At 50.1% G+C, this 13796-nt stretch overlaps 1 protein-coding gene across 1 annotated transcript in view; it reads right to left on the bottom strand.

Moving 5' to 3' along the window:
* SLC36A4 (solute carrier family 36 member 4) overlaps window positions 1–13796 on the bottom strand; it is a 261549-nt gene that overhangs the window by 221496 nt on the left and 26257 nt on the right. The window contains exon 6 of the mRNA XM_019496431.2: window positions 8907–8991. Within this exon, the coding sequence (XP_019351976.2) occupies window positions 8907–8991 (85 nt within the window). The remainder of the gene's footprint in view (window positions 1–8906; window positions 8992–13796) is intronic.

The following is a 13796-nucleotide window of genomic DNA, read 5'->3' as shown; positions in this document are numbered from 1 at the left end:
ACATCATTGTGAGACACCTGCTGATTCATCTCTTACCCAGTTCTCATTCACTCACTGCTAAGCCACACTGAGCAATAAAAAGCAAACAAAAAGATCTATTTTGCACAAATTATGAATATACAAATGAATAGGCAAATAAGTCATCTCCTCATTTAGTCCACATTGCTAACTATGACCTGTCACTCAGTCAGTGAGAACTGGGTCTCACACTGCTCTGGCAATAATGCAATAACAAATGACTTTGATAAAAATTAGAAAAAGTACACTTGTGCTTCTTTTCCATAGGGGCATGTTATGCTCATGAAGGCAGTGTTGTTACTAGTGCTTCTGAATGCTACAGGATCCAGAGGACTGTGTGCATTTTCTTTTAGAGCTCCAGATGGGAAGAGGTTGCCTGGAAAATGCTGTACAAGGACAAGAGGGTTGGGGGCAAAGGCATGCTAAATATTCTCCTGTTCCTGTGGGCCAAGTATGTAAGTGCAATCTGTAAGCTGGCAACAGAGGCAGACACCAAAACAGCATGTCTCGTGAGATACTTTGTAGGACGCATTTTGAGACACTGGGGGGTTTTCACCCAGACTAACTACAGGCCACGGATCACGGAGCCGCCCTGGTTCTACGAGACCCTGAACCGATGCCGCAACATGTATGGCCTGCAGAACGCGGGCCCAGCAACCATGAAAAGCCACAAGAAAATCCAGGAGACAGTGTGGAAAAGAGACACCACGTCACCCATGGACCTGCTCCCATGAGGCACATGCCAAGCCGTGTGGGAACGCATCCACCACAAGGAACTGCGCAAAGATCACAGGGACCTGAATTGGCTTATAGCTCACTGAGCTCTCCCGGTGAGGGCCCCGAGACACAGAGAGGGGCAGTTGGGGAGACCCAGCTGCCCGTGGCCCAACCGCCACGGGTCCACCGAGAAATAGAGCACCTCCTGTGGCTCTGCGCCTGCACCAAGGACGTATGGAAGAGGGTACAGTAGCTTTGGGAACCAACGACCAGCGTCAGCCGACTAACCAGCGAGGCCGTGCTGTACAGGCACCTCACCAAAAACCAAGGGAGTCCCTTGCTCCGATGTGACCAGTTTGCATCCTGTGTCAGGAGCACCGTGTGGAAGGCCAGGAATCTGCTCCTCTACAGACAGACACAGAGGTAGTGCGCTGAGAGAAGATGGCGCTGAGTGAACTCCAGACCTACCATCAGAAATCAGTAGCAGAGGAAGGAGAAGATACAGCGAACACCATGTGACACAGGGACACGTAGCACAGGACCATACAACCCCTGCCGAGGAAAGAAGAGAGCGATGGCAGCGGAGAAGAGGACCAGACGAGTGGGATGGAGAACAGCAGCAGTGACAACAACAGCAGCAGCAGTGGGTCCTCCAGCGGAAGCTGGAGCAACAATGACAAAGAGACCAGTTAAGCTGAGTACCTGACCCCGGAAACGGGACACGAGTAGACATAAAGGGATGGCTGGTCAGAGAGACCAGAAAGGACTGAGTGTATTTTGTGTGTTTTGTGTGCTGTTTGCGGACATTGTAACAGGTATGGGTGGCCAGCGGGCCTTTGTACAGGTGCACAGGTACGCGTGAGCATGGGTGCGGTTTTTTTTTTCCTGTAATGGGATTGGTTTAGATACATATAACCATACACAGAGAAATACACTTTTACAAAAAAAAAAAAAAAAAGGGCTATAGGCCCTGAACTGGTTCATAGCCCACTGAACCCTACCAGTGGAAGCCCAGAAACACAGAGAGGGACAGCTGGGGAGACCCAGCTATGTGGCTCTGCACCTGTGCCAAGAGGTATGGAAAACGGTGAGCATGGCCGCACTGTATGGGCACCTTGCCAAGCACTAGAGGAGCCCGTCACGCTGTTTCGACCAGTTTGGGTTCTGTGTCAGGAGTGCCTTGTGGAAGGCCAGGAACCTTCTGCTGTACAGACAAATGGACGTAGAAGTGGGGGGCTGTGTGAAGATGGCACTGAGTGAACTCCAGACCTACTACCAGAAATCAGTAGCAGAGAACAGAGAAGACGCAGCAAATGCCACATGGCACAGGACCATACAACACCCCCCCCTTCCCACCCACCTGCGACTGAAGAAGGGAGCGAAGACAGCAGAGAAGAGGGACAGGCAAGTGGAACAGAGGACAGCGACAGCAGCAGCAGTAGCAGGTCCTCCAGTGGAAGCTAGAGTGGCAACAACAGAGAGACAACTTGAACTGAGTATGTGACCCCAGAAGCGGAACAAGGGTGGAAACGAAGGAAGGGCTGGTCCAAGGGACCAGAACGGACTGATGTTGTTCTGGGTGTGTTGCGTCCATTTGTGGATATTGTAATGGGTTCAGGTGACCAGCGGGTCTGTGTATGTGTGTGCAGGTGCGGATTTCTTTAACGGGAAAGGTTTAATCCTCCTTTTGTGATGTAATAGGTAGAGCATAGATATATACAACCTTATATATATATGAGACATATTTTTACCAAAAAAATAAAAAGGCCTGTTTTGTAAATACTCTACCTCTGAATAGAGAAATTGAGTGCTATAGATGCAGTACTGATAAACCTGATAAAGACGAAAAAGGGCTACCTTCCAGGAAAAGGAAAACCCAACCAATGCAAAGAAATTGGGAAAAAGCCTAGCCTCTGATCACAAGAGGAGCAGGACAGAGAGATGAACTGAGAGTCAGGAACAGAAAGTAAAAGCTACCCCTTATCTGTACCCTGCAAGCACCCAAGTGCCATGGGAAGTTTTAAAATCACGTCCGTAAGTGTCACAAACCTGGCAGGATGAGACAAGTGGGACCAGGTGCTGTAAACCCTGGAACAGGTTGAGGCAAACATCATTTGCCTGCAGGAACGTGAACTGTCCAGCCAAAGAAACAGGGCTTTACTAGCTAAACGCTAAACGCTGGCCACATGCTCTGGATCAGGAGACAACAAAGCTGCTGGTGTTGCAATCCTCCTGAAAGGAGACACCATATGCCCCCTGCAGCACAACGAGATTGTTGCAGGAACAAGCCACCCTGGAGACACCAGGAACTGTTTTTGAGCTGCTGGCAATGTATGCACCCTCCAATAGAGAAGCCCGGGGCCCATTCCTTGAAAGAGTGACCATCACAACACCCACCGGCTGCCCAGTGACGCTTCTGGGAGATTTCAACTGTGTCACCATCAGCAAGGAGGACACTGTTAGCAGGGGCAGCGGGACAGGCATGGACAGATCCTCCAGGCAGCTGAAGCAACTTGTCTGCGATCATGTCCTGGTGGACACAGCCAAAGAGGCCCAGGGCCCTAGCAGACACTTCACCCGAGCGGACCCCACAGGCAGCACCAAATCCATAACTGACTTTGTCTTCCTGCTCATGGGGTGGAAGACAGAGAAGGCCCACTTCACACCCGTGTGTTTCTTGGACCACTCCCTCCTCACCCTCTGGGCTGACCTGGGAGTGGAGACAGCTGGAAAGAGGCAGAGGAGTGTGGAAGCTGAACACCAGCCTCCTGGAAAATGAGCAGACCAGGCACAGCTACGGAGAACACTACGCAGGCTGGAGGACCCTTCGTGACCTATACCAGAACCAGACCTAGTGGTGGGCCAGCATGAAAGAGAGGACCTGGGGCTTTTTCCAGCAAGCGGACAAGTGGCAAGCCCTCTTCCACCGGAAGTGGCACGAGCACCTGACCCGTAAGTTACAGGACCTGCACAGGCAGGCAGCGGCGGGCGAGGATGTGAGGGAGGCCATACGGGAGGTGAAGGCCCAACTCGGTGCCTAATACCGGGAGGAGGCCAGGAAAAAGATCTTCCAGGCCAGGGCTCCCTGGGTGGAGGAGGGGGAGGAGCGGTCTGCTTTTTTCTCCAGGCTGAAGAAGAGCAAGGAGGAGGTCATGACGTGCCTGAAAGACAAAGGGGGAGTGGAGCACCAGTCGAAGGATGGCATGCTGGCCACAGTGGCTGCCTTCTACCGGGAGATCTATGCCAAGAAGTCGGTGGACCCTGAGGCCGTGCAGCTGTGTCTTCGAAGCCTCACCTGGACCCTCAGGGAGGATGAACAGCAGTAGCTGGAAGAGGACTGGACGCCAGAGGAGCTTGAGAGGAGCCTCTGGAGTTTCAAGTATGGCAAGACTCCTGGGTCGAATGGCCTGCCCAAGGAATTTTACTTGACCTTGTGGGACCTGGTGGGCCCAGACCTGCTGGGCTTTTTTAAGAGCGCCTGCAGGAGGGCCAGCTGGAAGCGCGGATGGAGCAGGGCCTCATGATCCTCCTATACAAAAAGGGACCGAGGGAGGAGCTGAAGAACTGGAGGCCGATCACCCTCCTGAACTTGGACTATAAGCTGCTGGCCAAAGTCTTGGCTGAGCAATTTAAATCCATCCTAGGTGCAGTCATCCTAGGTGCAACTGAGAGACACGCTCCAACTGGAGAGGGAGAGGAGGCAGAGCATTGCCGTCCTAAACCTGGACCTGAAGAAGGCCTATGATAGTGTCCCAACAGTTCCTGTTCCAGATGCTGGAGCAGATGGGAGTCTCCTCGACTTTTGTCAGATGGATCAGGACCCTCTACACAGAAGTGAGCCACAAAGTGCAGATCAAGTTTCCTGAGTGCCCGGAGTTGGGAGTCCGGCAGGGCTGCCCACTCTCCCCGATCCTGTTCATCTGCACCATCGAGCCCCTGGCCCACCACCTGAGGCAGGACCCAGGGATCCACGGAGTCCACATCCTGGGCAGCAGCAACCAAGAGGCAAAGGTCCTAGCATGCATGGATGATTTAAACATCCTCTGCTGAAACGGGGTCAGTAGAGAAAACCCTGGTACACATACAGGTTTTGGGGGGGCAAGCTCAATGTGAGCAAGGGCACCTGCCTGGCCATGGGTGAGCTCAGAGACCTGGAGTCCCTGGGGGTCTCTGTTCCCCATGAGGGAGTCAGGATCATCAGGATGGATTTTGACCCTGAACTGTGTGGCAGGACAGCATGGGAGAAGACAGAGACAAAGGTAAAGCAGAGACTTGGGCTGTGGTGCATGCGTCCCCTCTCCACGGGGGGATGCGTCGCGCTCTTGAAGGCAGTGTTCCCTTCCGAGCGTGTCACCCACAGGATCCAGAGGGCCGTGTGCATCTTCTTCTGGGGCTCTAGATGGGAAAAGGTCACCCAGAAAACCTTGTACAAGGATAAGAGGGCCAGGGGCAGAGGCATACCAGATATCCTCCTGTTCCTATGGGCCAAGTATATGAGCCTGATCTGAAGCTGGTGATGGACGCAGAATCCAAAACCGCTTGCCTTGTGAGATACTTTGCAGGGCACATCCTGAGACACTGGGGAGTATTCACCCTGACCAGCCATAGACCGTGGATCCTGGGCACACTGTGGTTCTACGAGACCCTGAACCAGTGCCGCAGTGTGTACGGCCTGCAGAACGCAGGCCCAGCGACCATAAAAAACCACAGGAAGATCCAGGAGATGGTGAGACTAAGGGACACCACATGACCCGTGCACCTGCTCCCGGGTGACACGTACCAGGCCGTGTGAGAGTGCATCCACCACAAGGATCTGTGCAATGATCACAAGGACCGGAACTGCCTCAGAGCCCACTGAGCTCTACCGGTGAGGGCCCAGAGACAGAGAGAGGGGCAGCTGGGGAGACCCAGCTGCCCATGACCCAACTGCCATGGGGTCACCAACATAATTGACCACCTCCTCTGGCTTTGCACCTGTACCAAGGAGGTATGGAGAAGGGTGAAGCAGCTTTGCGAAGCAGTGACCGGAGTCAGCCAGCTAACCAGAGAAGCAGCACTGTACAGGCATCTTACCAAACACTAGGGGAGCCTGTCACCCCATTTTGACCAGTTTGCGTCCTGTGTCAGGAGCGCCATGTAGAAGGCCAGGAACCTCCTGTTGTACAGGCAAATGGACGGAGAGGTAATGGACTGCATGAAAATGGCTCTGAGCGAGCTCTGGACCTATTACCAGAAATTGGTAATGAAGGATGGAGAGAATGCAGCCAAAGTCACCTGGTGCAGAGACACGTGGCACAGGATAATCCAACATCCCATGAGCAAAGAGGGGACCACAGACCATGGATCACGGCCTCACCGCGGTTCTACGAGATCCTAAACCAGTTCTGCAGTTTGTACGGCCTGAGGAGCACAGACCCTGTGACCATGAGCAATCACAAGAAGATCCAGGAGCCAGGGAGGCTGAGGGACATCATGTGACGCTTGCCAGACCATGTGGAAGCACATCAACCACAAGGACCTACGCAAAGATCACAGGGACCTGAACTGGCTGATAGCTCACCAAGCCCTGACAGTGAGGGTTGGGAAGTATAGAGAGAGACAGCTGGAGAGACCTAGCTGCCTGTGACCCAACTGCCACGGAGCCACCAAGCCAATTGACCACTTCCTCTGGCTCTGTACCTGTGCCAAGGAGGTATGGAACAGGGTGAAGTAGCTCTGTGAAGCAGTATCCCGTACCAGCCAGCTGACCAGAGAAGCAGCACTGTACGGGCACCTCAGCAAGCACCAGGAGAGCCCGTCAGCCATTTCATCCAGTTGGCATCCTGTGTCAGGAGTGCCCTCTGGAAAGCCAGGAAGCTCCTGCTGTAGTCACACGGATGTAAAGGTGGTAGACTGCATGAAAATGGCTCTGAGAGAACTCCAGACCTACTACCAGAAATCAGTAGTAGAAGATGGAGAGGATGTGGCCAAAGCCACCTGGCACAGAGACACTTGGCACAGGATCCTCCAACTCCCCCCTAGCAGGGAAGTGTGCTGTGACAGTGAGGAAGAGGAAGAGACAAACGGAACTGAGGATAGCGACAGTGACAGCAGCAGCAAGTCCTCCAGCCGGACCTGGAACAACAGTGACAAGGACAATAGGTGAACTGAGTCCATGACCCTGCAAGCGGGGTGGGAATGAAGGGAATGGGTTGCCTGGTCTGGCATTTCTGTGTGTGGCATGTGGGCATGGATACTGTAACCATTTCAGGTGACCAGAGGGCCTTTGTATGGGTTCAGATATTGTAACGGGTTATGGTTTTTTCTCTGTGGTATGATATATATCTATCATACCACATATATATGTTTTGTTTCCCCCCCCCCAGCCCATCAGGGCGGTTTTCCTAGTTGCATCTGGGGGTAACCACGTTTCTGGGATGGGGTAGTACCCATGGAGGTAAGGTAAACCTCCCATTTGCTGCTCGAGTGGTAAGAACTTGGCTTTATGCCCATTTTATAGAAATGAGGGACTCCTCCCTAGCTTTCTTCTGTGGCCTTAGGGCTGAGGGCAAGTGAAACTTGGGGGCATCCAAACCTCACATCTCTGGGCTTTGGCCTGCATATAGGATGCCTGCCAAAATATTTGGAAACATCTGAAGCCCCAGCTGGGATGGAGAACGTTTGCCACTAGTAGGGCCACTTATGGTTCTTGACTGACTCACGGATTTGGAACTGATTTGGATTGGAACGTGAACATTTTTTTTTTTTTTTTTTGTAATGAAAAGATCCTTCCCCCTAGCTTGTTCCTGCAGCCATACAGCTGAGGGCAAGTAAAACTTGGAGGTATCTGAACCCTAAGCCTCCAGGTTTGGGCCCGCATGTAGGATGCCTGCCAAATGACTTGGAAACATCTGAATCCCCACATGGGTGTGGAGGACGTTTGCTAATAGTAGAGCCATTTATGCTTCTTGATGGACTCACAGTCAAGTATTTGGAATTGATTTGGCTGATTTGGCTTGGAACACAAATAATTGTCATAAAAAATAAATAAATAAATAAATAAAAAGCTAAAGGATCCCCACCAGGGGCCTCCCAATCTTTTTTGCCCAGGGTCCCAAAACATCTCTGAACAGGGACAATATATTTGCTGAGCATCACCTGTACCTCTGAGATGTCCTACTGTGGGGTCCCCTCCTAGCAATAAGGTGGCCTTCCTTTTCCTAGTTTTTGGAAGCTGGCAAGATCGTAGCATATTATAATAAACCTACAATAACAATTAGACTTCCTGAAGCAACACTGCCTTGTAGTCTACAGCCGTAGTCCTCAATCTTTTGGTCCTGCAGCCTGATGAGTTGCACGGGGACGGTCCACATGTTTTCGCATGTGGTACACAAATACAATTCACTCCTTGGTCTTGAAGGTAGAAACTATGCATCCACTACACCTGGGAAGTTCCCTAGAACTGTTTTGCATATCACTGTAATATAACAACAAACAACAATGCTATCTTTTGAGAGTAAAGTAGGCCCCATAATCTGGATATGGAATAATATGTAGAGACTATTGAAGAGATTATATGGTTTCTGTTTCAACATATTTAACAGTGCATTGCTGATTTTGTGCAAGAAAAATCCACTATCTTATTGTAATATTTAGCTGAAATTCCTTTATTTTTCTAATACTATCTGTCTGTGTGCAAAGTAAGTATACACCACAGTTGAATTGTGACACTGTTAAAATTTAAGACAGACAATCACAGGCCAATGAAGCTGCAAGCACTTACACAAGAACTTGGTTCAATCTACAAAGCAAATGGATCACTTTTTCCAAGTACCTTTTAGGGAAAACAAATTTATTTTGTATAGCATCTCAGCTTTGCATTCTGTGAATAGCATACACAAAATATACAGGCAAGTAAGGAAGTACAGGCAACCCCCACCTAGCGCTCTTAACTGGTTCCTGAAAAACCGAGCATTAAGTGAAACCAAAAGTATTTGATGTCCCAAGATGGCAACCGCAATTGTTTCTAATGACCCAACATGGCAACTGTAAGCATTATAACGAAACTCGCTGAGCGCCAAGTGAAATCAGGTATCAGTTTAAAATAGTGCTATTTCGCTATAACACTCAAGTGAAATAGCGTTAAGTGGGGGTTGCCTGTAATGCTGAAAATAAAAAACTGTTTTACTCACTTGTTTCACATTTTCTGCCAAGAACACTATATATACACTGCAAAATCCCAGTTGTGTTATCACAAGAAAAAAGTCAACAATATGCCTGGAAGGGAAAAAAAAATCCAATAAAATTAAGATGTTGCCAATTAAGCCATTTCCTATGATAAAACTGGTGCACTATTTTATACTAAGGGCATGTCTACACTTTGTCCAAATATACTTGACAGCACTGCCATGAAAACATGCCCCTCACACTCCATTTTCCCCAAATGCCAAAGAAAAAAAAGGAATATAGCCACTGTCAGAGCAGCACAAAGCACAGAATCATAGATTCACAGAAAACTAGGATTTTCTCGTAATCCACCACCTACATCTTCCTGCCCCTTTCCAAAAAGACCTTCACTAGCAAACTCCCCTGTAAGCTGGTCTGTTTGGAACTTTGGTCCCAAAAGTTTCCCTTTTCTTTGCTTCCTTTCACCAAGCATACAGTGAAGGAAGGTGAGGGAGTTTCCAGGCAAATTCTCTAGCAAACGCCCCCTCACTCAGGACTCTAGTTAAGAAAGGATCTTAAATATTGGTGTAACTGCTGAGATTTACATTCATAGAATCACAGAAAATTAGGGCTGGAAGGGACCTCAGGAGGCTATCTAGTCCAACCCACTGCTCAAAGCAGGACCAGCCTCAGCTAGAACATCCCAGCCAGGGCTTTGTCGAGCTGGGCCTTCAAAATCTCCAAGGATGGAGATTCCACCATATCTCTAGGTAACTTGTTCTACTGTTTCACCACCCTCCTAGTGAGAAAGTTTTTCCCAATATCTAACCTAAACCTCCCTTGCTCCAACTTGAGACCATTGCTCTTTGTTCTGTCATCTGCCACCACTGAGAACAGTCCAGCTCCATCCTCTTTGGAACCCCACTTTAGGTAGTTCAAGGCTGCTATTAAATCCCTGCTCAGTCTTCTCTTCTCCCAACTAAATAAGTCCAGGTCCCTCAGCTTCTCCTCAGAAGTCATTTGTCCTAGGCCCTGAAACATTTTCATTGCCCTCCACTGGATTCTCTCCAACTAGTCCACATCCCTTCTGTAGTGGGGGGCTCAAAACTGGATGCAGTACACCAGATGTGGCCTCACCAGTGCAGAACAGAGAGGAATAATTACTTCCCTCAGTCTGCTAGCACCACTCCTACCAATGCAGCCCCGTATATTGTTAGCCTTCTTGGCAACAAGGCCACACTGCTGACTCATATCCAGTTTATTGTCCACAGTAACCCCAAGACCTTTTCTGCAGAGCTGCTGCTTAATCAGTCACTCCCCAAGCTGTAGCAGTGCATGGGATTGTTCTGTCCCAAGTGCAGGACTTTGTACTTGTTCTCGTTGAAACTAATGAGATTTCTTTTGGTCCAATCTTCAAATTCGTCTAGGTCATTCTGGTGACATAGGTCCAATCCTAGCCCTACCTCCAGTGTATCTACTACATCCCCCCCCCCCAACTTAGTGTCGTCTGCAAACTTGCTGAGTGTGCACTCCATCCCATCTTCCAGATCATTAATAAAAATACTGAACAAAACCAGACCCAGGACCAACACCTGTAGCACTCCACTTGATACCAGATGCCAGCTAGACATTGAGCCATTGATTGCTAACTACTACTAGCCTGACAATCCAGTCAGCTTTCCATCTACCTTACAGTCCATTCATCAAACCCATACTTCCTCAGGTTGCTTGCAAGAATACTGTGGGAGCCAGTATCAAAAGCCTTGCTAAAGTCAAGGTATATTATGTCCACTGCTTTCCCTGCATCCATAGAGCTAGTTATCTCATCACAGAAGTCAAATCAGGTTGGCCAGGCATGACTTGTCTTTGGTGAATCCATACTGACTATTCCTAATCACCTTCTCCTCTAAATGCTTAGAAATGGATTCTTTGAGGACCTACTCCATGATTTTTCCAGGGACTGAGGTGAGATGACTGGCTCTTCTGGTGAGGCTCCCTTTCTTAAAGATGGGAACTATATTTGCCATTTTCCAATTGTCCGGGACCTCCCTCAAACACCATGAGTATTCAAAGATAATGGCCAGTGGCTCTGCAATCACATCAGCCAACTCTCTCAGCACCCTCAGATACACTTAGCTACTTGTACTTAATACAGGGGTGGGACAAATATGGCCCGCGGGCTGAATCTGACCCAGGAGGCCATTCTATCCAGCCCATGGGGCCCCTAAAAAAATTAGAAAATTTATATTTATCTGCCCTTCATTCCCATCAAAAATAACAGAAGCCGGGGCAGTAGGACCTGGGGGAAGCCCTGGCGGACTCCTGCAACAGCAGGGACTGCCCAACCCTGACCCCCAAGCCGGAAGCCTTCTGGCCTGGGACCACATGGCTGCCCTGGTGCTGGAAACTCAGGTAAGGAACGGGCAGGGTGGGGTAGGGGAGGACCCCAGGCAGGGAAAAAGAGCCCAGGGAAAAGTGGCTCGGGGAAAAGCTGAGCGCAAGGAAAAGCAGCACCTCCCCCACCTCATCGCCAGCGCTCCCTGTGCAGGCACCAGCCCCACATAGGCTACAAGCGGCTGCAGTGTGGGGTGCCAGCCCCAGGGCGGGGGAGGGGCCGCTTTTCCCATGCTCAGCACCAGCTTACAACCCACCCCTGCTACCAGCCTGGGCCCTGCGCCAGCTCCAGGCTCACCCGTCAGGGCTGCATGCTGTGGCAGCAGCTGCAGCCCACCCCCCACTTGCCGCACCAGGCAGTGTTTGCCACTGCTGCATCTGTGCTGCCCAGCACACAAGCTCCAAGTGGGCAGCAGCAGCAAACACTGCCTGGCACAGGGGACCGCTTTCCTACATGCCGAGCAGCTGCTGCTACCACGCGCAGCCAGCGCAAGGACCAGGCTGGCAGTGAGGGCAGATTACAAGTTGGTGCTGAGTGTGGGGAAAAGTGGCCCCTCCCCCACCCCATGCCTGGCGCCCCACGCTGCAGCTGCTTGCAGCCTGCATGGGTCTGCCTGTGCCTGCTCAGGACAGCTGCACGTGGGCTGTGAGCAGCTGCAGCAGGGAACACTGGGCACAGGGCAGGGGAAGGGCTGCTTTTCCCCGTGCTCAGCACCAGCTCCTTCCCTACTGGCGAGCAGGGAGTCAGGGCTGCACGCTGCCCCCCACCTGTACCATGGGGCTGGGGGGCACTGGGAGTGAGCAGGCAGGGAGTCAGTGGGAGCATGGGACCCACACTGGTGTGTCCTGGGGCCAGTGCCAGCAGGGCCCAGAGCAGGGTGGCAGGGGTATGGGGTCCCAGCTGGCAGGGCTCTATGGACCCGGGCCAGCTCCCCACTCTCCCTACTGGTACAACCCAGCTCCACAGACCCCTGCCAGCGCCCTGCTCTGGCCCTGGGACATCGGTCTGAAGACACTGGAACACTATCACCTGTCAAGGGGCGGGGCTAGCCATGGGGCCCTCAACAGTTTGCCAAAACCAGGTAAGCAGCCCTCTGTCCAAAATAATTGCCCGCCCCTGACTTAATATATGTGGGTTGGCTACTTTTATAAAAAGAAAAGGCTTACCTTATGACTCCATTTTAAAAAGGGAGGTGACAAAAGTAGCAGCAAACTGACCTGCAAACTACCTGCAAATTGCCCTGTTTGCTGCTCTTTTCCTTGCTTCCTAGAGTCTCCTTCTATACCCTGCTTGGACTGTCTCCACCCCCTTGTTAGGGCTTTTGTCAGACTCAGGCAGTAATCACCCACCAATCACTCAACTTGCAGCACTCTCAGCTGCTCAAAGCACACACCCAAAACACGTACAGCCCACCAAACAAATACTCAGCAAGGCAAACACACAGACAGCCCTGGCTCACTTACCTTTCTGGAGGAGGATCTGGTGCCTGGCTCTTCCTCTTCCCCCTCTTGCTTTTAGTGAACTGTTTGCAAACTGCCCTGTTTGCTGGCTCTATTCGCTCACCTGGTGCCACTCTAATAAGCATGACCAAGACTAAGAGCAGCTCTGGGAACACACCAAAAAGGTGGTGTATTATTTTTCCACTATCTGACACGCAGATTGGGGCATGTTTTCAGAGCAGTGTTTCCTAGCATGGTCCAACACCTTGTAAACATTCCTAAAGGTGAAAGCAATTATTTTGAATACCAAAAGGAACTCAGGAACACTGAAGTGTGGGCTCCTCTTCAAAAAGGATGAGACAAATTATTTCTTTAGCTAACACCAAGTAAATACTGAAGTGATGAGTTTCTTAGAAATGCATAAACTGAGTATTTCATTCTAAAATTCCATATAATGAAAAGCAGTTTTCCTAAAGAATGGTAGGTGGAGTACAATACTTATCTATATTCAAATGTTCATTTAATATATGCTTCAATGTTTTAGAATAGGACTGGTATTAGGAGTGCTGAAACCAGAAGATGAAATGCCTTAAGCAGTCTAAAGTTAGAGAAGGTTTCAACAGCAAAAGATAAGAACACTTTTCTTCAGTTCCTACCAAATGGTAGATTACAATATGATCCTGTTTCAGTCACAAGGGCCAAGTACAGACATTATACTTTTACCAGTATAAGTGATTGGAAACTGGTCTATACCTGTAACAGAACAGATTTTTGTCACACCGCGACTGGCTTAAAAATGGCGGGAACCCAGTCTAAGATCTGCACCGCCCTCACCCCCAAAAGGGCAAACACATGTTCTGTTTGCTACCAATCTAAACTGCATTGCTTACAGAAAACCATATAACTTAGATCAATTCCTCCTCAAGCTTTTTGAATGTCTGTACCTAACCAAGAATCCACACAGTGAATCTCTGAAAGGTTGGGGATTTTCAGGACTGTGGGGGGGTATGCCTTCGTCTGTAGCAAAGGGCATGGCCCTCTTCCTTTTATCTCACAAGCATTTTTTAACAACTTTGCAACAG

This window comes from Alligator mississippiensis, chromosome 1 (genome assembly GCF_030867095.1).
Source record: "Alligator mississippiensis isolate rAllMis1 chromosome 1, rAllMis1, whole genome shotgun sequence".
Lineage (NCBI taxonomy): Eukaryota > Metazoa > Chordata > Crocodylia > Alligatoridae > Alligator > Alligator mississippiensis.
This window is presented reverse-complemented; position numbering and strand designations above follow the sequence as displayed.